Source organism: Xiphias gladius, chromosome 4 (genome assembly GCF_016859285.1).
Source record: "Xiphias gladius isolate SHS-SW01 ecotype Sanya breed wild chromosome 4, ASM1685928v1, whole genome shotgun sequence".
Lineage (NCBI taxonomy): Eukaryota > Metazoa > Chordata > Actinopteri > Istiophoriformes > Xiphiidae > Xiphias > Xiphias gladius.
In genome coordinates this window covers 17,384,156-17,412,047 of record NC_053403.1, presented here as the reverse complement: position 1 = coordinate 17,412,047, position 27,892 = coordinate 17,384,156, and the positions used below count along the sequence as shown (strand labels likewise).

The 27,892-nt window shown below is 39.2% G+C and overlaps 2 protein-coding genes across 4 annotated transcripts in view; both read left to right on the top strand.

Annotated features, from left to right (window-relative positions):
* The window catches only part of LOC120788678 (1-phosphatidylinositol 4,5-bisphosphate phosphodiesterase beta-1), a 110,479-nt gene extending 87,483 nt beyond the window's left edge, over positions 1–22,996 (top strand). Inside the window, exons 22-33 of one of the 2 annotated variants that reach the window (XM_040124644.1) lie at positions 197–296; positions 639–743; positions 863–978; positions 3,842–3,977; positions 4,672–4,725; positions 5,158–5,377; positions 6,679–6,847; positions 7,851–7,927; positions 8,040–8,129; positions 8,281–8,338; positions 8,595–8,681; positions 20,848–22,996. In XM_040124644.1, the coding sequence (XP_039980578.1) occupies positions 197–296; positions 639–743; positions 863–978; positions 3,842–3,977; positions 4,672–4,725; positions 5,158–5,377; positions 6,679–6,847; positions 7,851–7,927; positions 8,040–8,129; positions 8,281–8,338; positions 8,595–8,681; positions 20,848–21,072 (1,437 nt within the window). In that variant the 3' untranslated portion in view covers positions 21,073–22,996. Of the gene's footprint in view, positions 1–196; positions 297–638; positions 744–862; positions 979–3,841; positions 3,978–4,671; positions 4,726–5,157; positions 5,378–6,678; positions 6,848–7,850; positions 7,928–8,039; positions 8,130–8,280; positions 8,339–8,594; positions 8,682–20,847 lie in introns of those variants that run through there. The other variant, XR_005707281.1, reaches the window with a different exon arrangement.
* A 4,311-nt stretch (positions 22,997–27,307) lies between these two features.
* The window catches only part of LOC120789004 (1-phosphatidylinositol 4,5-bisphosphate phosphodiesterase beta-4-like), a 67,132-nt gene continuing 66,547 nt past the window's right edge, over positions 27,308–27,892 (top strand). For both annotated transcript variants that reach the window (XM_040125400.1, XM_040125398.1), the window contains exon 1: positions 27,308–27,587. The gene's annotated coding sequence lies outside the window, so the exon portion shown is untranslated. The remainder of the gene's footprint in view (positions 27,588–27,892) is intronic.

Here is a 27,892-nt window from a genome sequence, read left to right as displayed (position 1 = left end):
ATGTACAAGGTAAAAGTTAAAACATTTGAGCGACACATGGAATATATAATGATACAATATTTTCTTGAAAAATTAAAGTAATAGTTAACCTAGTGGTGTCACTTTGACCCACATAGTGTGTTTTATTGTTGACAATTTGTTTTCAATTGGTCTCAGAAGAGTGAATGACGGGGGTATATTTTATATATTTCCTCAGGTTGTCCTGCCGACACTTGCTTCATTAAGGATAGCTGTGTTTGAAGAAGGAGGAAAGTTCATTGGGCACCGTATTATTCCTGTATCAGCCATCCGTCCAGGTGAATTTTGATTTGACACTTCCTCCATCTTTATCTACCGTCATTCTGAAAATCATTTGGAAAATGTAGAGGAAATACGGAGAAGCACTGTTGTAGTAGCATTTAAACCTGTAAAATATATATTCATGAATGCAAAGACATAATAATAGAAAAGAGCTAGAATAGCATCAAAACAATTACAGTATATGTAAAATTTGTGTAAATTATTAACATGAGACTTAAGTGTTTACATAAACTATAGTTGTTCCCTGAAATGTGTTCAACTATTTTGATGCTTCGCTGCCATGTAGGTTAATCTTCTAAATTCTTGTTTCTGTATTGAATCTTACTCAAACCTTGCAGGCTATCACTATATCAGCCTAAGGAATGAGAAGAACCAGTCCCTGACGCTGCCTGCTCTGTTTGTGTATGTAGAAGTAAAGGACTATGTCCCAGACACATTTGCAGGTAAATCAGGTGAACATATTTAAACCAAAAAATAAAATGTTTTGTACAGAAAACACCACAGATTCAGAGTCATGTTGAGTGTTAAAAAAAGGCTGCTCTGTTTTCTTCCTGTTGCTCAGATGTAATTGAAGCCTTGTCCAATCCCATCCGCTATGTCAACCTGATGGAGCAGAGAGCCAATCAGCTGGCTGCTCTCACTTTGGAGGAGGGAGGAGAGGAGGAGGGTGACAAAGAGGTGTGTATTTATGCTACATGCTCCATCACACATACAGACACATGTGTCTGCTCATAAGTGTTTGTGTTTATGTGTGGAAAGGTTTGTGCCACTGAACAGTTGCTGATTGAGATGAGTGGTCACTTGGCCAGCTGGCTGCTCCTCTCATTATGAGGAACTAACTGGTTCAGAAATTCAAAACATATGGCTGGGAAAATGAGAAGATGCAGAAAGAAGTAGAGTTCCCTTTCTTTAGAAAGACTCGGCATGAGGAGGTTTTTAATACCGCAAAGTACTTTAAAACCCACGGCCATCTACCAGCCATAGTGCAGTAGAAGATGGATTATGAACAACATCTCGTTTACAGTAAAGATCCCCGAGATATTATCAATACACTTTGGGTCATTTTTCATTCTCAGTCCCCCTATGAGAAACTGTACTGCAACCGCGGCTGTAGCAGTATTGTTGTTGTTTTTCATCAAGTATCTTCCAACATCCAACTGGAGAGACTGATACTAGGTTTACTCTGTTATTGTTTGTCATTGTGACTCTGTGTACTTTCATTGTTGTGTTTTAAGGTATATGCTTGTAGAGAGTAACAAGTTTAATCAACTCTGCATATACTGTCATTGACTGAAATGATGCAATGGCTGATAAGATTTTATGTGGATACGCCACGTTATCATTTGACAGCCTGACATTTGTGGAAAGTCTAATTTCCCATTACACAAATTGGATTTGATTTGAAGCTCACAGACCAAATCAAACTAATGTTCAACAATTGACAACCAGTGCAGAAAATGTGTCACTGTCTCTTTAATATAGTTGAGAAGATATGACAAAAGATGCAAAAGACAATTCCCCAGTTGAGTTCTGTAGTTGCAAGTACAAGTTCAACAACAGTTCCTTTTCCTTTATGTTGGATCTAAGCCATTGTAAGTCTGAACCTGACTTTCCTTAAAGCTGCTTTAATGGATATATTAACAATTTTTGAACTGGCTAATGTCAACCTTGTTTCTAGATTCAGCAGCAGCAGCTCTCAGCGACAAGCTCTGATGAACTAACTGTAAGCTACTGTACCTGCACCAAAGAGCAAACAATGTTAGCGATTACCTGGTGGACATAGTGGAGCATGTAGCAGCTAATGAGCCAAACATTTCCCTCAGAAGTTGAAAAGAAACCAAAACAGAGCTAAAGAAGAGTGAATTTGAAGTTAAATTTACCCGGTGTCCAGAAACACAACTGTAATTCAATGCCTATGTTGCTCAATGTGTGTTGGGTGTGTAAAACTCTATATCAACTTTATAAGATGGTTATACATCAGTGTTGCGGTTACAGCTTGCTGTGCTGCCCCCATGTCATCAAAAACAGTTAACAGTCGGTTTAGGTCAGTGTCTGACACTTCGAATTTACAGGTTACTTTTCCCACTAGAAGCACATACCTACTAACTACTGACTAACCGGACTGATGTGATGTGATTCACTGTACACTGGGAATATTCCAACTATATGAATATAAACTAGAGTTGGCAGTGACCTTTAACTTTAGTACAGGCTTCAGTATGAACATAACCTAAATGCCAAGCAGCTCAGAGAGTTTTAACAAGGCACGGTTGCTTTAGAGAATCTGACCTTCTGTTTTGCTCCAAGTGACATCCAAGGAAAAATTGTACTCCAAACATCTCACACTAATGGGCCATCGGCATTACAGTAATAGCAGGAGAAAGGATTTTACTGAAATTGTTAACTTGTAAATGGGGCATTAAGGGTAAAGTAGCAGCAGTCTCGATAAATGCTGTTAGTCATTTTAAACGGACTCGATGCACAAGTAGAAGGACTTGAGTACAATTAGCCAAGGATTAATGTAGGTGCAGTGAAACAGGGAATAGCTAAAGTGATGATATCTGATGAGAGATGTGAACTTATAAGACTGACGTTTGGATAAATTTAAGGTGGGAGGCAAGCTAGGACAAAGGGTTATCTAAGGTTAGTAGAGAAGGGTTGTTCCCGATGGGCTTCTTTTATCTGATTTGCCAGCTGATACAATTTCCCACAAGGACGGCTGACAGAGAGCAGTTTCATGCTGTGACCATGGCAACAGTCACCAAAAGAGGTAGCGCATGGAAAGGCGGCGTACAGTGTGCGGACATGAATGTAGAGGGAGCAGGGGAAGAAAGGGGAAGATCTGGCTAGCGTGACTTGAACGGAGATTATTTAAAATTGCATTAACCTTTCAAAGATAAGAGCATATAGTTCGAAATTCAGCCGAGCCTAGGGGAAATTAAGATCCGCTGAGCCTCGGCACTGGAAGAAATGCTGAGAGTGGGTTACCAAAGCTATGTCTACAAACTATCCTGCGTGACACAGGTATAGCAGGAAACCTTTGAAAACAGAAACCACCATTTTAGGCTGTTTTTGTTCCTCAGAAAAAAATCGTTAATGAATGTATTATAAATTTTAATAGGCTTTGGATGCTCTGTGACATTGACAAAAGAGATATTCTGAGAACTTTTTAATCAAGTTTAAGCAAGGAAGAAGGAAAATAAAACATTGTAATGGCAATTTTTTCACATGACAGCAGCAAAGATGTGTTGTATGTATGGCAAGAGATCAGTGCGTGTGTTTCACTACTGTCAAACTCTGATAAATGCTCTTTCCATTTTATTGTACTTTATATTTAAGAAGTTCTACCTTATTCAAACAATTTAACCTTGTTAATAGGAAAGACTTACTGTCTTAATGTAAACAGTGGTACTCATTTGGTTTTGTATGTTGTTCTGCACTAAATTCCTCTGCAGAAGTGTCAGTGTTGAACAGTGTAATCAGTTGTATCGACTGACAAGTGGGATTAATCCAAATGTTGAATCTTTTATGTGATGGACAGGTGGAGGCAGGAAGCGATGCCCCCTCAGAATCAAAGGCGGACCAGAGGGTAACATTGCCTGCAGAGAATGGATTGAGCCACACGCCCATTATTGCCCCGAAACCCCCTTCGCTGGTCGGCCAGACTCAGTCTGCAGGTGCAATACACATTACCAGCCTGCAAATCCCATCACCATATATACAATAGCTAAAACTTCACATAAATTCTATTGTAGGTACATTGAAAGCTGGATGTTCATTGTTCTTAAATTACCTTAAAACATTACATTGACTTCAGGTAATACTTCAAATTAAATTAAATATAAGCAATTTTCTTAGAGTGCAATATGATTGCACTCTAAGAAAATATGCCTTTATTCTTAGAATAGAAAATGAAGTATATGGTTGCTTAAGTTAATATTCAAACCCCTGACATTTTGCAATTTTTTGTGAAATATTGGGATTAATATTCTGTCTTTAATTGTGATGATACACCCATAATTTATCCGCTAATATTTTATGGACAACAGTTTGAGGGTTAAAGGTTAAGGATGAAAGTAAAGTAAAAATATTTTAGTCTGGTTCTAAGAATATATTGATAATAACAGAAAATATATGCTTCCTTGTATCTTAGTTGATTAGATCTAATTTTGTTTTTTTTCGGGGGATAAGGTTCTACTGTTCATATCAATGTTACTTGTTCCCCAGACCATAATACTTAGCTATATCAAAACAACCTATAAAGAAACTTTTTTTGCTGTAAGTACATCAATCAGATCCACTTCAGTCAAGTTCTGAGATAACTTGTGACAGCTTCATTGTAAAACTAACCTGTGAACTTGTTGTAACCAGGCTCACTGAAACCTTCAGTGAAGACTGAAGACATCGTTCAGAGTGTTCTCACTGGTAAGATGATGTATTCAAACCTCAACCTTGAATACATATATCTGTGGTTACTGATCTTATTGAATTCTTTCCTTACTTTATGTCAAATCAATTAAACTGATTTGTGTTGTCCTGTAGATGATACTCGCTGGAATGATTTTAAGCATAATTTGGTGTCAAGAACATTGAGTAAAGGGTTTTTTTAGTCCTTTTTTCCCCCTGTTTGCTTATTAATTAATGATTTATGATAGAATATTCTATTTCTGTTAAGTTTGCAAGATAAAAATACTTATTAGACTTTACCTCAACCCTTGGAAATCAGTATATAGTATTTATGTTTTTTTTGTTTTGTTTTGTTTTTTTTTTTGTTTGTTTTTTTTGCTTTTTCCCTTGCCTCTTTATCTTGCTCACTTTTGTCCTGGTTGTCTGTGGTCCTCCATCCCTTATCTTCAGAGCTGGAGGCTCACATATTGGAGGAGTTGAAGCAACAGAAGGGCTTTGTTCGGGAGCAGAGGAAGCAGTACAAGGAGATGAAGGAGCTGGTTCGGAAACACCACCGCAAAACCAGCGAGCTGATCAAGGAGCATACAGCCCGTGTATCCGAGCTACAGAGTCAGCATCAGCGCCGGCGCACTGCCCTGCAGAAGAGCCACAAACGAGATGGTAAGAAAAGGTATGTAGCCCTCCTTTTCTCCTGTTCAAACTGTGCTACTATTAGTTGACCTCTTCATCATTTTTTTTTTTACAAAACTTTCCCTTCTACGCTATCTATCTTCAAAGGGAATCCACCAAAAAACACACCAACGCAGCAAAGACAAACAAAGCTTTCAGCTAATGAAAACGCAATGAGATACTTCCAGCAAAGCTACAGTTAGCGGCAAACATTTTCACTACATACTGAAAGAAAAGGGGAGGTTTTGGCATTATCAAAGTACAAGGACTTCAGTACAAGCGCAGACAAGAGTAAGACATTCCATTTTCTCCATAGACCAGAAAACATGCAACTATGAGACATGTAACATTTTGAGTAAGCTCAATTTTTCTGAGCCGTATAGAAAACTTTACTCTTGTAAGTGTATTTTTGTCGCTCTCTCCATCTGCACACACTTTACAGTTCGTGTGTATGTGTTGCTTACAGTTTTGACAAGCTGCTTCTCTTGGGATATTTAGTCATTCTGGGAAATGCATTGAATTACTATCTTTAGCAGAAATAAATGAGGACAGTTTTGAACAGGTTGGAGTGCCAGAAAAAGAAAAATACAACACTACATCACAGGTTAAGTCGTGGTACATCTTAATAATATATAGTATGCTGTATATAAATTTTCCTACCCTCCTCCTGTCTTTCTTTATTTCTTTCTTTCTTCCATCTACACAAACACAGCGTAAAATACACATTAAAATCCACTGTAAATATTGTATTGCTCAGAAACCAAAACTACAGGGCAGAAGTTGCCCTCCTCAGAAAACAAAAAAGGCTGAGCTATGCATAGAATAAGAATGAGTGGATAAGGCTTTCCCCAAGCCTTAGGGACACAATCAGGACCCACAGGAGTCCATCACACACTGAAGAATCAGAGCTCAGCACACACAGGCCCTCAGAGGCCCACTGCGAAAGCAAGATAATACATTTGAACTTTGAGTTTGAGTTACTTTGACGTAAGTGTCCTTCCTAATGTTTGAAATGACTTCAAACACTAACATCAGTTAGTTAGCATCACTGCCTCAGAAAGTTCTGCAGACATGTAGAAAAAGCTATTTTAATTACTAATAAACATACGGTTATTAAGGGATCCATGTGAAAAATTTCTCTGATGATTATAGTCATTTCCGTTTATATAAATATGCATATGCCATGCATTTATTTACTCTCTACTTATTGTATGAGTAAGGACCTAATGACATTGAAGCAAGTATCTTAATTTGCGGATGTTCTGTTTGTGCGTGGCTGTGTGTTTGGATGTATTTGTCCAGCCGGTCCGAACACTCTCTGTCGACCCTGGACCAGGAGCTGTTTGAGCTGGATCAGGAATGCAACCAGAGGCTTGCAGAGCTGAAGGAGCAGCAGCAGCAACAGCTTCTCACACTTCGCCAGGAGCAGTACTACAGCGAAAAGTACCAGAAACGAGAACACATCAAACAGGTACCCTCAAACGCACACAACAAATACCATATATAGATGTGCCCTCACATCTATATATGGTTTGGCTGGTTTGGCTAGTGAAAATGCAATTTGCATGCAAATGCAATGCTCCAATTCACTTTAGGGCCTAAAAACACTTTTGCATTTTGTAGTGAAATGGCTCAATAATTGGCCATCTCATATCTGTTTTTATCTGTTCCCCAAAGGACTGTAAAGTATTTTATATTTACTGTTATAGCCTTAGTCCAGCTATCTGATTTCCTGTCATCTCTCAACATCTGTTAGTTGCCTATTAATGGCAGCCAACCTTGCAGCTAATTTCATACTTGTCCCGTCTGAACTTGTGTGTCCTTATTAAGTTCTTGCAGAGTGACAGATTGATTACAATATAAAAACATTTGTGTAAGACATTTCCTGATATGCACTTTCATAGAGCTGATAATACCAGTAAGGGCAGTCTGAGTTACAACCCAAACAGTACATGCTGACGTACAAAATATAAACAAGTACACACTGTTTGTTGCAGTGGGATAAACATACACACATATGCTACACACGTACGGGAGCTTGCCCCGACTTGTATTGGACTTGATAAAGCGCTGACTGTCTCCTGCTGTCCCAAAGCACAGAAAGGCTAATGCAGCTTAACCATATCAAGCAAATGAATAAACAAATACCGCAATAAACTCCAAGTCACCACCATCTTGGATATTACAGCTGTCAATCTGCTGCCTGTGCACATGTTTCTGTTGTATGGTGTGGAAAAATGAATGTCTTCTGCTCCAGTACACTTGCAGAGTGAGTACAGCTGAGGTGTCGGAAAGGTTTATCCAAGCAAAAAACAACAAGGAAAAGCGCAATTATGTTGTTTCCATGATCTGAATAGTGAAATATTAACTAAAATAATCAAGAAGTAAAAGCAGATGTTTCCTGTCTTACTGACTTTACAATATTCCATTCTTAGTGTCAGATTTTGACTCACTCTTTGTCTCTCTCTCCCTAGCTGGTTGAGAAGCTGACCACTATAGCAGAGGAGTGCCAGAGTGCTCAGCTCAAGAAGCTCAGAGATATCTGTGAGAAGTAAGACTATGTTCAGCATAAAGCATGCACACATGGTCACACGAACACACAGAAATCATAGTAACATTTTCATTCTCTCTCAATCTTCCTCTCTTTGCTTCATCACATACAGAGAAAAGAAGGATCTTAAAAAAAAAATGGACAAGAAAAGGCAAGAGAAAATCAATGAAGCCAAATCTAAAGACAAAAATGTGACAGAGGAGTAAGTATTTGAACAGGAATAGTATAAAGTTGTTTTCCTTATAGATTTGGATGTTGTACTTGTATGACCACTAGATGTCACTGAATACTAAAGCTTTAGTTCCATTGTGACTGGTTAGTTGGTTTGACTGTTGATAAAATTCTCTCCATAGAGAGAAACTGGAGATCAACAGATCGTTTGTCAATGAAGTGGTGCAGTACATCAAAAGGGTAAGAGAATATATGGCTATGGTGTGATAGAGAACTTGCAGTAATGAAGTCACTATATAGTGTGCCATCAGTGCAGTTGTTACATTCAAAGTCATACAGTCCATAGTTGTGATAAAACTTCAAATATGTATTCACTATTCTCAATACACCTATACATTTGCTTATAGTAATTACTTATTAATGGGTACATTAATATTGCTGATGACATGCAAAGACTATAGAGTGTCTGTTTATGTCTGTGTGTTTCTCTTCATAGTTGGAAGATGCACAGAGTAAACGACAGGAGAGACTACAAGAGAAGCACAAGGACATCCGCCAGCAAATCTTGGATGAAAGGCCAAAGGTAAGTCATTTACTAAGAAATTGTTAAATAAAACAAAAAATATAATATAATATAATATATACTTGTGATCTACTGTATACTGATATTTTTCAATTCCATCACAATTTACTGGTGTGTTGCATTTTTAGGATCGACCATCAGGGTGTCAGGGGGCAGGGCCAGGGGCCCAGCATTTCTTTGGGTCCATGCGTGTGCAGAAAGTAAATACATTAAGTCAAATTAGAAATTTTTGTGGCTACAAATGGGAATCCAGCAGCACAAATTTTCAAACAAAATCTAAACACAAATATACAAAGCGCTGTATTTGTTTATGTATTAATATTAGCACTACTACCAGTAGATGTTATTTTACAACGATCCATGGCATTTAGTTTTTTATATGGATGTTTTTTTGTTTTTGTTTGTTTGTTTGTTTTTTTTGAAGTAGAAAAATGACTTAAAAAACCAAACTCTCTAACCAAGCACTAGCTGCTCAATTTAACCACTAGGTGGTGACCTGGGCCAGGTTTAAGGAGATGCTGCACTGTCTGGCCCTTTTGTGCAAAAATGTAAGATGACCATTATTGAATAAGAAGATTGTTGTGGACTCATATCAGAGCGTGTCGGTCCAGCTTTAAATGCTAATTCCTGTTAATTCATGTACTAAATGTGGTTGCCCACATTATAAACAGTAAAACTGAGAAAGAGTTGTTGGTTTGTATATTAGTTAAGGGTTGTTAATTGCCTTGTAACATAGAGCTCCTTTGCTGCAGCTGCCATTTTGGCTGTTATTATGTAATACCATCATAGCACTTAGCTATACCTATATATACTATACATGGGTTTATTTTGAGGTGAATACTTAAGTTTGCTTGTGGGAGTTTTTGCATATCTGCTTTTTTTTTATGAGTTGCACAATTCCCAGCCATGTTATTGTGACTGTCATTGTAGGATGGCTTTTGCAGCTGTAGAGCATGGTAAGACCATTGTTGCATCCCAGTGTTCAACATTAATATAGCATCAATGGGGCAGTATTAATATTCAAGCTTTTATACACCTGGGCACTGACTGGCAGCAAGCCAGTACGCATTGCATCTCTGTAATGGCTGAGGCCTGCCAAGCATTAGTACAATTCAGAATACTGTATGAATTAAAGCAAATATATTTTCTATTTCTTTTTTAAGAACAACAAATACAGTTTGGCTGTATGGCTGTAATTTAACAGTAATCAGTATAGCATGGCGGCATGACATCATAAAAGGGGTAGCAGATTGGCCTGTATTGTGAGATCACACCCCAGTTGGAGGGCTCGGATTTAATCCCACCTGTCAGTGTGTCCTTGAGCAAGATCCTCTATACTGATCAGAGTAAAAGGAAAAGAACTTCACCATTTTAGGTTATTAATATGGTATAGCAAATCAAGTGAACTATATATTCTATTAAAAACATAAATGTCTCTGGCACTACAGTAAGACAGATTTTTGCATGTTCTCCAGACCCTATCAAGAGGCATAGTTGTCTCACTTGTAAGATATTTGTAATATGAAACCATTATACCAATTATGGACATGTAGTTTGTCATGATCTTAAAACAGATATAATATCATATTGTACTAGTACATCTACCAAACAACAGGTTGTGACACTCATTTTCCCTTGTTTCAATTTTCTCCTCTCTTTATAATCAAGATTACCTTCTCTTGTCAAGGAGAAACCATGCAGTGATCCTCCTATCAGGTTTTTACTCTTGCTGACAAATGAGAAGTATAGTATACATTTAGCATATTTACTCATGAGATAGAGTGTTTTTAAGACAGGCATAAATCAGAAGTCTTCTGTTGGCGACAGTTCCATAATCACCCACTCTCAAAGTGACAGTTCTTTGTTCCTTTGAAATGACTTCGAGTTGAGTGTGGGAGGTGCAGTACAGACACACAGCCCAATACCTCACACAGAGTAGCTCTCAACAGTTTTCCTACAAGCTGTAGTTGGGAGAAATGAGATAGTGAGACTAAAATGCTTGCTAGAGGGAAGTGTTGAAAGCTTAATGGGAGCGTAGAATCAGAGATTATTGTATTTGCCTTGTTAACCAGCTGCTTGTTGTGTAAATCACTCAGGTTACTGAACTGCATTCCTTTTAATGTGGTCCTGTGGTGACAGTCATCATCTTTTAATAGTTGCTAGAGCATGCTTGTCGATAACATCGAGATTGTAATGATTTCATTAGTCAGCACCTTCTCAATATGGGCTTGCGCGAACCAGTGTCATCAGGGTCCAATCAACATTAAATTAAGCAGAGGGAGAGCGAGGCAGATGCGGCTCTGTTTTTTTCTAGGTCACTTTAGTGTTGCAATCAGATTTCATTCTGCTACAAATCATTGTTTCCCACAAAATTGAAAGTGATTATCCATCACGTAACCTGCTGTCACAATCACTTCTCAAAAATCGACATTTGCACCATGGCAATTCTAATTCACCTGAAGAGGGCTATTATATATAATCAACCACCTCTGCGGTATCTGTTGTCATGCAATGTCTGTAATCTGTATGGAAAATATGCAAGAGATGTCAAAGGATACAACTCTGGAGACAGCTAGCAGAAGATTCCCAGGGTTATATTTTCTTAAAAAAATCAGTATGCTACCCACAACACTGGAACAGCAACCAAAGTTGAGAATACATTTTTTGTATAACATGATATAGTTAAATCATATCAAAATACTGCAACAAAATGGCGTTGAGCAACCCAGTATCCTTCATACTGTCCTCAAATACCTTAAAAAGGATCTTCAGTGCTGCTGTATATGTGAAAAAAGAGTTGTATAAAACCTTTTGTGGGTCCCGAGGGAGTAGCGCAAAATCTGATAAATTGCCTCAAGTAATGTTACTTTAGTCAGCATCAAGCTAGAGGCTCAAGGCTACATTAGCTGCTAGTAGTATAACACACCTGAATCTCAGACCAAACCATCGGCAGTCAAGTTGCATTTCCTGTTATTTTTAACTGTCCGTCATGAGTCTGACAATGTTATAGAAGTGCACTGTTAAATTTATGGAGTGCTCTTTAAATGAAGAAGTTAAGGCAACTAGGCTGTAATCACTGAAATCCTTCAGGTGTCTGTTGCTGTCAACAGGCACCACAATGGATCATTTTCACAGCCAAGAGCAGACTCGGTCTTGTGCTCATCATAGGGAAGGATTTTTAGCACCTCTTACAATATAACTCACTTACAGCAATTTTAATGAAGCAACACAGTTGTTTTCATATTGTGAAATACAGAGGCAATGATTATTCTTACCAGCCTTTTTCATTGTGCCAGTTTTTGGCCAGCCTGAGTTTATGTTTCACTTAGTTTGCACTCTATTCAGCTCTGTGAAGTTCCTATCTCTGAATGCCATTTTCTTTTAAAAGCAGCTGAAGAGACTTAGTTGGCCAGAGGCTGCTGTATGACTGAACCTTGACAAATTAACTTACAATATGAATAGTTTTATAATGTGTATCTAACTTAGCTGCTACTGAAGTTGAACAATATTATAAACAATATGATAATATCATCCATATGAGTAACATGTCTCAGTCAGTATAGCTTTAGAGAATGATAGCCCAGTTCTTTACATGAATGTTGGATATATTCCTCTGTGTTAAATCTATTAAGTTTCCAGCTCTGCCTAAAAGTATGTAGAAGTGTCCTTGAGCAAGTCACTGAACTCAAATCTGCTCCCAGTGAGCAGGTCATTGGCCTTGCAAGGCAGCTCTGAAACCATCTGTGTATGAATGTGTGTGACTGTGTATGTATGTATGCATACAAAGCACTGTAAAACACTTGGCTCCTAATTATAAAGGCACTATGTGAATGCAGTCAATTCCCATGTTTACATTTCGCCAAAATTATATTTAGGGCAAAGGGAGATATTGTTGATAACCTCTACTGGTTGGGGAATTAGCTCTCGGGAAAAACTTTTATCAGTCATTAAGTCCTCAGATGAATGCAAACAACAACAGATAGATGGACACATAAATATAGAAAGCAAAAGGACTAAAAGACAGGATGTAGAGAGCGTCAATGGGGGGCTAATGGATGTGGGCATAAATAACTGGGACAGGACAAATATAAAAATACTTTTGTTGTGTGTCTCTACAGTTGATGTGTGTGTTAGTCTTTATGAATCAGAGACAGAAAGATACAACATACTTTCTCTCTCATACAGTTCTGACCCAGTTTCTCCTCTGGGCTTAGAGCAGCCACTAATGGACAGCTCTAACCGTCCCTGGTGGAGACCCTGAGAGCTGAGCAGCCCACGACAATGGTAGTTGTGTGTGTATGTGTTTGTACTCACATGCATTTGATATACCAACCCAACCTAAAAACTAGCTACAGTATCTGTGTTATGCAAGCATACAACTAACAGCTGCTTACTACAAGCCTCAATAGGCAAAATTTCCAAACAATTTAAAGCGAAAGGGATGTAAAATGTGAGACATAAGGTTATCTAAGCTCCGCCTTTTGCATTATTAGGAACCTGCAACTTTTGTCTGTATGATTCTGAAGTCCTACCTAGTGGTATTGTGAGGGTCACATACCAAATTGAAAGAGAAGGGAGAGGGAAAAAGAAAGACATGGCGAGGTTTGTCGTCACTCCCAGCATGTGCACTTAAGTGTCACTGTCCTGCTAATGATCCAATCAAAACACCCCCCAGGAGTCAGCAGTGCCCAGTACGATGGCAGATGCTGTTTCGGCAGATCCCAAGATCCTATATCCTGTCATGTTACTTCTTTTCATCTTCTCCTCTTACTTCTGAACACAAGGGGGAAGTTCACATTGCCATATGTCCACCTTTTATTATTCACATAGTTGATGTGGTCTTTTTATTAGTTGTCAAAGAGGAAGTTAAAGAGGTCACTTGTGCTGCTTATGATCCTTTGAAATATGTATTTTGAGAATGCACTTACAACAAGAAGTAGCATTTGCTCATTTAGCATTTTAGCTTCTTGATTAAGCATGTTGAATGAGACTTGACTCACATGTCCTCATTACTAAGAGTGGATGAGTTGAATGAGATGTACAATTATTTGTTTCAAAGAGGGGCTGTTTCAAACTTTTTCTCAACAAAACCATTTTCACGCTAAATTGTATACAGGGTATTTTTTACGGTTTTTGTCTGATATACTATAGGAGCTAGTATGGTATGACTAAGCTTTGTACCAATTCATATTTTTGTTCAACCCAAATAGATAAGATGGACCTCCAGTGAAAAGGATTCCAGCCTCTTTGAAGGTTTTATGATAGACTGAAGGCTTACTACGCCATGTTATAATTCCTCTGTTCCTCCACACATGTTTTGGCTATGAACGTGATATGAAATAGTGATAGGGTAATATGTTTTACAGTGTATGTGTGTGTGGTGTGAATGTACGGTAATACGTAGGAGACATGCTGATTCTTTTGTTACTTATATGAAAAGGAGAAACAATCGGATGATGTCTCCCCACTATGCAAGCCTTGAATCAATACACAGAACCACACATATATGCACACATACACTCATTCATTTGACAAGCAGGAGTCCTGTGCAGTTGTCATGGAAACTCGGGCCCCCACTCTACCCCTCCCCACCTCTCATTTCCTCTTCTATCCTTCATGACTCTCTGCAGTCTGTTAATTTGGAACTGAGTCCTCATGACGCAATCACAGGGACAGTTAACTGGAGGTGGAAGACAGCAAGAGGAGGGGGGAGGGATAAAGAGAAGGTGAGCAAACAGGTTGGAGGACACATGGAGGTCTGGAGTTGAAGAGGAAGAGAGCAAGTATAGGGCCACTTTCTCTTTTCCTTTGTTACTTTCAATGTCCCTCTCTCTCACTGGGTGATGAAAGGGTGGCCACTGTGTTCCCTTATCACAGACTTTGATCTGCATCATCTCTGCCTAGCGGGTTTGCATCAATAATGCACTTATGCCCACACACACACACACACACACACACACACACACACACACACACACACACACACACACACACACACACACACTATAACCACAGAGGGAACACTGTGTGCAAACTAGGGGCAGTGAAGTAAAATCCATTGTGTATGTGTTAGTGTGCGTACATGTTGCACGCTTGGTTACTCCTCTGCTCTAGTATGCTAGCTGCTTTTTTAGATCAGTGCACGAGTGTTCATTATGTATGCCCCCATGTGTTAATGAAGCTCTCCGGTGTTATGCTGTGTCTGAGGAACATTCACTACTGAACTTCTGCTGGAAACTGTCCTCTCTACATTATGGTTTGGAGGTTTCTGACTTTAGAGGGAGTGATCTTTTATTTATTAAGAGAGGAAATAAAGAAGAGGTGCTGAAGAGGCAGTAAATTCAGAGGGAGAGGATGGTAGAATGTGTAAAGAAAAGAGTGTGATTTTGTAAAAAGTATATTATGGCTGCTAGTTTTTGGGCTACTTATAGTAATTACAGCTTGGACTGTATCACTGTGTTTGTTGGAGGTTTCAACTTTAGTGTGTCGCTTTTACCTAAAGCATAACAGCAATAAGGTGTTAGAAAAAGTCAGGAAAAAATAATTCCCCTATCCTCTTCACTGAAATGAAAGAGTGAAACTTTAAGAAACTGTGACATTCTCTTTGTGACAGCAAGCAGTGGTGTTTAAAGCTGCACTAATCAATATTTTTTATATTAACAATGGATCATTAATACATGTAATGTGAAAAGATTTGCTTGTAGTGACAAACCAACATATAATTATAACCCCACTCTGCAGTTTCCCTCAGCTCTACAAAGCGTCGGGGTGACCCGCACCTTTACGGTTTTGGTACACTATAGCAACTCTCATCAACCTTGTTTCCAGCAGCAGGGATCTGTTTTCAGTGAAAAATTTCTGATAACCCCACTGTACACTACCTAACCAGCATCAGACAAACCAAACCTAAATTTATCAGGTTGCACGAAAAACATCTCCAAATGAATGCTAATATGGCTGAGCATTTGCTGGGTATGTAAATGAGCAGCTTTTTGCTAACACATCCACCATAACAACTTTATAAGGTGATAATATATCAGTGTTGTGTCTGCAGCCATAGCAGTTGCGCCTACCTCAAGTGTCCTCAAATAACACATCACTCTCATTTGTTCACAATAATTGTACAAAGTTATCACGTTTCATTTCACAATTATATATTAATGTTTAAAAAATATTACATCAAGGTAGCAATCAGGTCTGACTGATACCAAGATACCGCCAAGCACTTTTCACAGTTAAGCTTCCCTGTTGAACCAATCCTTTTAGGGGAAACAGTCATTACTGTATATGCATGGTGGAGGTATGCAGGAGTATTTTTTTTAATTCCTGGCCCTGAAGAGATAATCTAAGAAAAACTCCTGCAAAGCAGCAAATGAATTATCTGAGAGGAGTCTGGAAAGGGCACTGACTCACACACAGACACACACGCACAAAGAGAAACAATAGATGGAAAAGCAACATGCAGCCAATACTGAGTAGTGGCTCCTTCCATCTCTCTTTCATTACCCATTCTTCTTTCTCTACCATTGAGCTGCCGCAGTTCATTTTCATAGTTACGACCAATACAGTGGAAAGAATGTAAATTAAGGAATGGGGTTCCCTGTCCTTGTTGCTCTCTCTCTCACCCTTCAAATAAAGACACACACACACATACACAATTTACATGCGTTGCACAGAGAACCACCTTTTCCTTCAAAAAGCCTGTTATGCTGACAGGGTGGTGACCCTGTCTGAACTCCGGGACATGAGATTTTGGGTTTAGCCTAATTGGGCTGTGTTTGGATATGCAGTATATCTCTAGGTCAGGACACACATAACTTTACACATCACCCAATCTCTGTGATGGCTCTGCTTTGGTGGTTTGGAGGTTGATCCGTGTGACATAAGACTTTCAGCTTCATTGAAATGGTTCGAACAGGAGCAGCACCTGGCTAAAAAATACATTTAAAAGCAAGTCAGAAAAGCACATTTTCCCTTAGACCGTTTTATTGTGACTGTAAGACAAGGCACAGTTAACATAGCTGTGTACAGTAGATGTGGTGTAGTGTGTTGCTAGTTGAGACTTTTTTGGCAGTTCTGCAGCAGGCCTTATGTCACGGCTCAAAGCAAAGAATTAATTTGGCTCTTTGGAGGCCTTCTCCGCTTCCCTCGATAGCTTCTTAAAACGAGGACAGCTGGTGAAGAAGGTCACTGAGTGCTGTATTTTAAGAAAGACAGAAAGTTGTGTGTGTGTGTGTGTGTGTGTGTGTGTGTGTGTGTGTGTGTGTGTGTGTGTGTGTGTGCTTGCATGTTGTTTTATGACAGATGACAGATCTTCAGAGATAAGAGGCAAATTTAAAAGCTGGCTGGATAGCTGCCACTGCTGCTTGGTCTCCAAACAGAAACTGGACCACACACTCAAACACACTCACACATGTATATACTGTATACACAATGCAGAAGTACACACAGCACAACCACACATGCACACACAGAATAAACAGCCATGTGCACACTATTCTCACCCTTTTTTTGGCATTTGTCATTCAGTTTTAAAAGGAACACTTCTCCAACCAGACCTGGAGCTTATAAATTTAAAGCATCACAGTTGGCCTCATTACAGTTCAAAAATTTTGATGCTTTTGATGTCTAAAGTCAGAATTTAGTCCAGTCAAATTTAGCATGCAAAAAAATTGACCGAAACTTAGCTCCTGCAGCTCAAGGAAGCCTGAAAAGTAAGTTCCACTGATGCCTTTACACTTTTGCCTTTTTTTTTTCTTTTTTTTTTTTTATAAATTAAGATATCCCTTGGAGAAACCAAAGTGCTGTCTTTATCGCTCAGCACCCAAACTGTAACAGACAGCCGTCACTGTTCGCTTCTGAGCTGTTGATTACATTCACAGGAAACACACATAAATGCACGCAGATAAACACATGCACACATCGTTCTGAGAACTGCCTGGTGCCCCTCAAACTCTTCTGCCCCCTGCTCCCACCACCTTCTTATGTGCCAGGGTGTCATCAGATGGGAGAAAGATGACAGCTTTAATCAGAGGGTGTTTGTGCCTCAGCAGGCAAAGACCTTCTGCACGTGTACACATACGCACACACACACAGTGTGCAGACCGCTCCACCCCTAAGTAGGTCATGCGCAGTGAAGAGCAGGGAGAGAGAGACGAGCTGTGGTGCATCTTAAGCCATCTGGTTGTGCTGGATGTCCGCTCTGTGAGACCCACAGAGAGAGTCAGAAAGAAAGAAAAGAGGAAAAAGAGAGAGAGAGAGATTGGGAGAGGGAGGCATGTTTCAGAGAAGGTGACCTTGAGATGCCTTGCTTGATGGGGGCTTTCAAAGGCTTGACTGTACCACTCAAAACATTAGAAAGACACAAGTCAAGAGCTCCTTCTTTTCATACAAAGACGGACTGGGTGTTATCTGACTGATTGAGTCCCTTCTCATGTTAAGCATTTTCACTTTTTACTGCACATACTGTCAAATGTACTAACTATATATGTAACTTATTTTCATTATTAAAACTTGTCAAGGTATACAGCTAAAAAAAAATGGAACAGTAAGTGAGTGATTTTCAGAAGAGTTATATTGAATGTCTCATGAATTTTGATGGAAATATTCATTTTAAAAGATGAAAATTCTTTGCTAATATTAGAAAACTCTAAGTTAAGACAACTTGGAAACAGGCTGAAACGGAGGTATTAAACTAATGAATACCAGACAGTTATTTTTCCAACATAATTTCCACAGCCTCTGACCAGCTTTGACAGGGCAAAAAAAAGTCTCAAAAAAAATAAGATCTGTTATAACTAGAGGAGATCTACTTTTACTTTTGGTATAATTAACATGTTTTTAACCGTTTTTCTTAATTTAACAAATTATTTCAATTCAGTGTTAAATACAGAATTTTGTCTAAGTAAAATATAGTCTAAAGCCTAACCAGAAAGCCTTAGAATATGACCAAACATCATTTGATACTTGTCAGTTTTCAATACCTGATTCTATGGACACATTTTGGTCAGTACTCAAAAGTTATTGAGGGTTGATACCCAGCCCATACTCATACATACATGCATACTTATAATCTACATAACCCCCATATCAATCTAATTTACAGTATAGCACTGTATTTAAGTGCTGTCAAGATAAAGTACTTTGTCACAGGTTTTCTCATTTTGCTATGCAGTACTCTCAAATGAAATCGATGTGCCATCTCATAAACTGAAGTGGAGAGTGCAGAAAATTGGAAAGTCGAGAAAGGATGATGACAGTCCTTGACCTTCATACCCCTCCTCTCCTCTCCTCTCCTCTCCTCGTCTCATTTCCTCTTCTCCCCTCTCCTCTCTCATTCTTGAATATTCTTGTGAACATTTCTTGAACAGTTCAAGGCTAGCAGCTTTCTCTGTCTGAAGTTACCGCAAGAATATGTATGAGTCTCAAACTTTTTGCAGATTTATAGCATCAGTATAGCCAACCTTGGTTTTTGCTCTGAGTCAGTCCATCATGCACTTTCTATTAAGATTGTTTGTGATCTGTTCTCAGTTAGAAGTTAGGTGTGAGTTTGAAGTGGGCCATTATTCAATAAACAAAGGCTTCTCAGACAAAATATGGATCCCAGATAAATCCTCTCAGAACTCTGAGGTATTTTCGATCTGTCATAATGCTGACATGATGGTACTGAGCTGTGAGTCTCTGACACATTTCATCTTAGCAGCTTTTCTTTTAATTACTGCTCTCCCATGGGAGCCAGTCGGGTAGTTAAACAGAGAAATCAGCATTACAGCAATTATTGGCTCACAATGAAATGAATACAATCTTGTCATCTGTAATCATTAGGGGCGTCTATGCCTGGGAGAAAACACCCTCTCCTTTCTATTTCTCAGCGAGTGGAGGGAGTGTATAGTACGTGGTTGCAGAGGGGATCATGGTCTACCTCACTGGACCAAAGTACCTATTCAGTGCTCAATGTCAGGGTTTAAGGCCATCCCCTATCAATCGCTCCGTCTCCAATTTTTCTTTTCAGTCTCTATTGTATGTTATGAAATAAAGCTGAAATCCGATGAAAACAATCTTTAGATAACACTCATGGGAAAAAACTCTTGCAGCATCTACTGTACCTCACCACATGCAATACAGTAATGATTGTTAATGATGGTTAAGGTTGAAGTCTTTGAAGCTGCTCCAATCAATAGTTCTATATTAACAATGGGGTAGGTGACTATGTGTATTGTGAAGGGGTCGCTCAGAGTGACAAACGTATAGAGATTTGTTATGGCAGCAAGTAAGCAGTTTCCTTCAGCTCCCCGGAGCCTTTTAGCCTCTTTGAGGTCATTCTTTGGTTTTACCAAACTTTACTTTTTTGGTCAACCCGCACCACTCTTATTTACTGTTGTTTCCAGGCACATTGGACAGCTGTTTTTGAAAACTCCACTGTACACACTTGTCCAGTACCAAACAACAGACAAAGTGAACATAGTGCAGCATTTAGCTTCTAAAGAGCCAGATATTTCCATCAGGAGTTGGTGGAAGACAAAACAGTGCTAAAATATTGGACTTGCATTTGTTGGGTTTCCAGAATAATGACTTAAAATAATTGCTAATGTTGCTCTATGTCCACTTTGTCAATTAGGCAACTTATCTTCTGAGAGATACTTTGACTGCAGAGTTAGTGCAATCAAGTGAAAGTGGATGTTAAACTTTGAAATCTATTGGCCACTTTTATAACCTTCACGTACTGTACACAGGGAAAGTCAAGTGATCATGCTTCATGTACAGTCCTACACATTCAGTCCTGGGTACCAGTATAATCGTGATCTTCTGTTGTTGGTTGTTGAGCAGCCCAATTTAAGTGGGAAGTGGTCAAGTCTCTTGCTCAGGGAACATAGGCAGTAGCTAATGAAAGGTAGGAAAGAATTAATAATTTAGTTTCCACAACTTCCACAGGGACCTGATCTTTTTGTCACAAACTAGTGTGACTACCTGACTAAAACGTTAGTTGTGTCGCCATATTGACACAATCTGAGCTGTCCTATGGCCTGACAAACTCTGCAAGACTCTTTGTGAGCATTGTCAAATACATAATGTGTAACACACTCAAAATTAGAAGTTTCATGTTATAGTTGTGTTACTTTCCCTCATGTAGGAATTCTTGGCTGATATCTATGTTCTTCCTCTGCAGCTACAGAGCGATCTGGACCAGGAGTACCAGGACAAATTTCGTCGGCTACCCGTGGAGATCCAAGAATTTGTTCAGGACAGCAGCAAGGCCAAGCTTAGCGACGATGGTGTCCATGGAAACCTTGTTGCCTCCTCCACAACAGAGAAGCTCAACCACAAGGCGTCGCAGTCAGAGGATGACATGGAGGAGGGCTCGTCAGAACGAGTATACGACACATCCCTTTAGAGATTAAACCTTGGTGCTTTGCTTCAAACTGGGACACTGATTGGTGGATGTGTTTGTAACCACAGATCTGTGATGAGACTGCCCCAACTTTGGTCCTAATTTTAACCATTGGGAGGATTAGATCAAATCTGAGCCTGAATTGGTGAGTAGAGGTCCTCTCTACATAGAGTACAGTTTTGTCCAGAAAACCGTTTCATGTAAATAATACTTTTTGTTTATTTGTATGTTGTTGTCTCCTTCGGTACGGTCACAAGATGTGTTACAAAGCACTAACTATTTGCAGGAAATAACTTACTTGAACTATTGCACAGAGAGAGTAGTTTCTTTTCATTATTTTTTATTATCATGATATTGACAGTAGTAGTGGTCAGTGAGGTTTGTGATGCCAAGGTTTTGAATTCACTTACAGTGGACATTGTCATTTAAGTGGAGTCAACTTGTACTGTAAAGAAACCACTGCATATTCAGCCTTTAAAGCTTCCATCTTTATAAGATTTAGATTAAACCTTCCATATTTGCACTGAAGGCTCACTACATAACTATGTAACTGATTTATTTTTAACCCAGAGGCACTGGTGTCTTGCTGGTTCTCGATTTTATTCTCACAGAACTAAGCGTATGTGTTGCTGCTATTTTGTTTTAAAACCATAATTTTTTAACCATTATTTGTTTTGTATGATATTTGGAAAGGAAATAATATACAGTGCTCCGTCATTCTTTTTCTGATTGGCTAGTTTTTAGCAAGTCTGCATTGTTTGTGGCCAATTGTGCCCAGACAGGAAGTGAAGGGAAATTGTGCTGTACAGAATCTGCATGTATTTGAACCACTGTAAAACGTTACAGTATCACTGTAACCGAGATGTTTATTAGATGCAAATTTATTTTCTCTGAAACATTTAAACTAAACCTGCAAAACATTGGACCCAGTGTGGCTTGATACATCACTGTGGCATAAGCTGAATGGGAATAAAATAAATAATGACACACCTTTTTCTTATATCCTGTATTAGCTGGCTCAAGTTAACAGGTTGCTCATTGTATTCTTGATCTTGTTCTGTTGAATTAAAACAGTCAAACCAGGACATTAAAACAGAAGAGGATCCTGCCGTAGTTTTATAGAAGTGGCCTTCCTCTTAACTGGTTCACTGTGTACCTACAGGGTAATGTGCATGCAGTTTCCCAGTACACAGCGCACTGACATTCTCAATATTCACCCAAAATTGGTAGCTATAGTTTGAAGTGGGGAAATAGTTCAGTTATTTTTAAGCAGACCCCAAACGCTCAGTTTATATCTGCAGAACACCAGCGTTAACATGATCTCATGAATAACTGAACTATTTCCTCTGTAACACATGAACCTTGCCCATTCAGTAACCATAAGGAAGTGTTTTTTACTTCCTAACTGTCCACTGCCATTAAACTCCCAGGTTTTGATATCAAATCATATTTCAGCTGATTTTCCTTTTAAAAAAATTTTGAAAGTGAAGGATTACCTGACATGTAAGAACAAACTTCTTTTTAAAAAGATGATATTGATGTGAGAGTCCTGTGCCTTTGAATATGTTTGCCTTGTTTGATGTTGAATGTGTGAAATGCATCATTGTTTAAATTGCCATTATATTATATTATATGAAGCTGTCTGATATTGAATAGACCATGTGCACTTTTTAGTACAGTACCACTACTGAGTAATGCTTGTGATGAACAGTATTTGACATGTGTCTCATAAGAAATGTGAGACCTCTTTCTGTTATGGCTTGAACCACTTTATTTACACCCCCCCCATCAACTTAAGTGTATGCACTCTGGAAATGTAAATGTATATGTGACATAAAGGATAAAACATGAAGTTGATTTAAAAAAAATATATATATAGTGTAAAGGGACTTCACCTGTTATTAAAATAAATGTGGCTATTATTGTACTTTGCTGGAGTGGAGTTGTGTGTCTTTTAATTTGTCATATATATTGTGTTTTCATTTTTGTTTTTACATCTTAAACTTGTATGTCTTTGCATGTGATATATTTTTAAATTACCATCATTCATCATTTTATTTACTTTATTTTCTTAGCTTTTCCATCACCCTTTTGTATTTAGTTATCAAACAGTTTGTTTGTAGATCTATTGTCTTACTATTTTTTATCCAATCTGTAATTGCGGGTTGTTTGCATTTTGTTTGCCTTCAAATGTCTCACTTGTTTTTGTCTTGTCATGGCTTATAATTTTCTTTGAAAATGGAGATTTTTCTGTGAACACACAGTATTTGTAATAAGGCAAAGATTAGATAATAATGGTGGAGAAAAAGAATGACAGTACAACAGAGAAGACTGAAAAATGTATGTAACTGCAATGCAGAAAGTAGGTCATATGTGATACAATGATGCAAACCCAGGTTTAGAGAGTGTGTTTGGAAGGATCTGTTGGGGCCAGTGGGCATTTACGTACTGTGTGTGTGTACGTAAGTGTGTATATATCTCACACTCAGGGGCAGGGGGAGGTGGGGAGAAAACCTTGATGACCTACTTGCTGTCATCTCATAGTGCCTATTTGACTTTTCTTGTACCTAAAAAGTCTAATGAATCATTGTATTTCAACATTCTTATGTTGCATTTCACATTGAATGGCATCAGACTGTGGAAGGGAATATTACTGTGTGCACTGAGTATGTTTTCTGTCACAGTGATATCTAATTATTTCTCTTGGGGTATGACCAGTGATAACAATTTTTTTTAACTTTTGACCACATTCTCAAAGCTTGTTAAACATTATGTCAGTGTTTTTAGCATTTGCCTTGAGTTTTCTTTTTGTGAGCTTGCTATGTCTGTATAAGTCTGTGCTCATAGCTTGTGTCCATGTGCTTGTGCGTGCAAATTTTCAGATGTGTGTACTACATATGTGCGTGCTTGTTTGTGTATGTGTGTGTGCTTTCTAGACTTCATAAACACTATGTTCTTCTCAGTCTCAGCTCCTGAGCAGAATCCCAAAAGGCAACAGGACATAAGACAAGCCTGGTCGCCCTTAACAACCACTGTGACCATTCAGAGGCCTCGATACATACCAGCAACTAGGAAGTGAGCTAATTAATCCCAAATTCAGGACGGAAGGATGGCGGCTTTTTAATAAGATTTTCAAGGTTACATAAACAGTGACGCCCCTCCAAATTCCCAGGAATATTGTCACCCTGCGTCTGTCCATCTGCTGTGGGGATGAGGAGGAGGAGGTGTCCTGTAACTGGTCTTTAATGAAGCATACCAGGACAGCAGAAGAGGAGAGGACCACAGGTTGCTGCTTAGAAGGTACACTGAGCAGACACACACATACACAGATAGTCACATAAACACACACACAGAAATAGTGACAGACATGTCATAGTACTACCTGAAAGGATCTTCACTGACTACTTTCAGTCCTTAGCCTCAAATCTAATCCTAGCCGTCTCCATTTTGCCTCAAATATCCTAATTCAAACCTAATCCTAAACCTGAAGTATAACCTGAAAGTGATGTTAACACTAAACCTAACCTTAATATAACCTGGATCACATTCTGATTGTAATTCTAATATTATCCCTAAGACCATGTCCTAAATTCTAAAATGCCCCCTTTAAATGGATGAGGAAATGCACAGTGCCCTGGCTTTGTAGGGTTTTCCTCACCATTCGTTCCATCATATCTTTTTTAGACCATTTGGTCCTCAAAGCTCAGAAACACTGGAGCAAGCACAGTATCAGAGATGTTTTTTATTGCTTTAATGTTACAGCAGTTATTGTTGCTTTTATAATCTGTGGCACTATTGTTAGGACATAAATTAAATTCATGATTGACTTTAAAAGAAGAACACCATTAATTTTACACATGAATATTAGTTGGCATCATGGGTACTGCACATTTAAACATTTTTTTTCAGCTGTAAACTAAATGAGAGTAATGACTTTACTGTAATGAAACACATCAGTGCTGGTGCTGATATTGACATTTCTTTCCAATGTTATAAAAATCGGCATTTCATGGGTTGAAAAAAATACCATCATTTTTTTTTTTTTTTACTGTTTTAAATTGTCCTGAACCTTGCAAGGCCAATGCTGACATAGAGTCAGTCATTTGGAACTTATTTACATCATGAAATTTATATGGATGAAAAAAATATTAACCCCTTCTAATAAGAGGTGGAGGGCCCACCTCCCCCGGCACCCGTCCTTAACTTGGAGTCTGTGACACCACACCCATTTTCAAATATATACTGATGGAGACTCATCATTCACAGGAGTTTATGCTATTTTTAGTTAACCCTCTGCTTTTGGACTTTCCGGACTGCATTCTATCCCTTCAGACCCTCATATGGCTCTGCAATGGTTGCAGATTGCAGCAAGTCCCTTGATAGCAACACACTGCTACGTACATTTGCAAGCGGCATTTTTCATGAGAGTGCTATTCTAACTACATGCTTGGCTCTGAAAGCTCCAGCTTTGGGCATTACTGGGGCTGGAGCCAACATCTCAAATTGACACATGACCACCATGGTCCTTCACCACAATAAGGCTGCCACAGGGGATTCTGGAGGGGAAAAGACCTCCACCTCAGAGGAGCCCTCTAGCATAGGTGCCTTGCAGTCACTGAGCAACTCCTTCCTCACACATCTACGCCCCGTTTGGTGCAAACACTTTCTATTGCATCATCGGGGGGGTGTTTACAGGCAGCGTTGCCAACTTAGCGCCTTTGTTGGTAGATTTACCGACTTTTTACAACCCTTTCGCAAATTTTCTTCACAAAAGCAACTCGTGACAAATCTAGCGACTTTTTGAACAAACCTTAGCAACTTTCCAAAGAGGAGAGACGTCGGTCATTCCCTCCACTGGCACACCTCTCTATACGTCTCACTGAACTGACCGCAACTTTCTCTCTGAGTGATCATTTTACAAGTAAATATAGCCGAAATCACAGCACAGCCGTTGTCTTTAACTTATATGTGTGGTGATTTTGTCAGAAGATGTTGCGGTTATAAAATCAGGATTTTAGCAGTGCACACCAGCAGCTTGGAAATGGCCTGGAAGTGACTGCTGGTTAACATGGGTCATGTTTCAGTGACTATTTCATTCTGTTCCATTGTCTGACAACAGAAACAGAAAAACATGTAGATGAGAACAGCTTTATTGGGAATTCGGCTGTATTAAATTACTGTATATATGAGCACAGAGAGATGGAAACAGATAAAGGGCGGTCCAGCCATATAGTAGGTTTTTGACCTAGTCTTGTTAACAAAAAGCCTACCGTACAAACTGCAGGCACAGATCTTTGTAATAGGTGATTGTGTCAGTTGCATTGTGGGTATTGTAGGATCCAGTATTTTTTGGAGCTTAACTTTGACTAAAAGTCAGGATATCTTTACATCTGCTGCGTTTATTTTGACCATTCTTTTTTGTGTGCAATACTAAATTGCTGGAAAATCCCTTTAATTTATAATGCTATACCATTTTCCAGAGAAGAGGTTGTATTTCATTAAACTATAGCTCCCCAAAGACCTTTTCCTTTCAACTTACACAAGCAGTAATATTTAATGTTTATCACAGCAAAAGTTATATGGCAACGAAAAATAGATGAATTAGTTTTCCACCCACCTACCTTTGATCTATATGGAGTTCAAGATTGAGAAAAATCTTCCAAAAGACTGTATCCCAATATAAATGAATTAGTTTTGATTCATATTCTGGTCACGAATTGACGTTTTGAAGATTCATGTCAGCCTTAAAAGGTAAATTCTATTTCACATTACAGAAATCGAAAAACAAACCCCGTACTGCATCCCTGCAATGTATGAAGTGATGCTATCGATAGTAACGACAGTGCGATGAAATCACTACTGAGCACTGCAGTCAGACACACGGTAGCCTCTATAAGAAAAACAGTGCAGCATTACCGGGACTTTACAATGGGAGGAGGGGGAGGCAGCGTTTGTCTTTAATAACGCATGGCAGCTACAGTAGTCAGCTGTTAGAAAAGCAGGGAGGAGCTGGAGCTGGATCTGGTTCTGCTGGATGACTCACTCTGTCAACCCAAGGCACACTCATTCACTCATTTGCACACACTCCTATACACGCACACACAAAACGCGCGCGCACTCTGGCAATTCACTCACAGTCACGTTTGTGTGTGCGTGTGGGGGGCTGCGCGCGCGGGTGCGCGCGCTGCCGGCCTAAAGAGGGGTACCTAATCAAAGCGCATCACGGCCGCTCATTCTCCACTGGAGGGCGAGTGGTACAAGAGCACCGGGACTCTCCGGCAGCAGAGAGGCAGAGCAGACAGTCGGAGGTAGACGGGATAGAGTAGAAGCAGGAGCAGGAGCAGGAGCAGGAGCAGAAGCAGAAGCAGAAGCAGAAGCAGAAGCAGCAGCGGCAGCAGGACACGAGCAGAGACAGACAGGCAGTCACACGGAGAGAAAATCCCGGCCCGGACTCTGCAAAGCACAATTTCCTATCTCCGTCGGATTAAACCCGTCCCCGTCTCCGACACCGAAATCACGTAAGAAACAAATATAAAGCTATTTGAAATGTCTCTCGTAGCTGCTGAAATTGAAAATTCAGAGTTACTGTACTGACTGCTCCGTTAAACGTAGGCTAGACTGTGTTGAATTTAATGTGTTTAGCTGTTAGACGGATGCTGTGGAAACAGGACCTTTCATTTAAACTCCATCACAAGCTAGCTTCCAGAGGCTCACGCCAAATCCTGCTCGCATCATTCAGATATCACACATCCTCTCTCTGCCTCACTCTGTCTCTCTGTCACACACATACATACACACACACACGCGCACACAGCTGGAGACA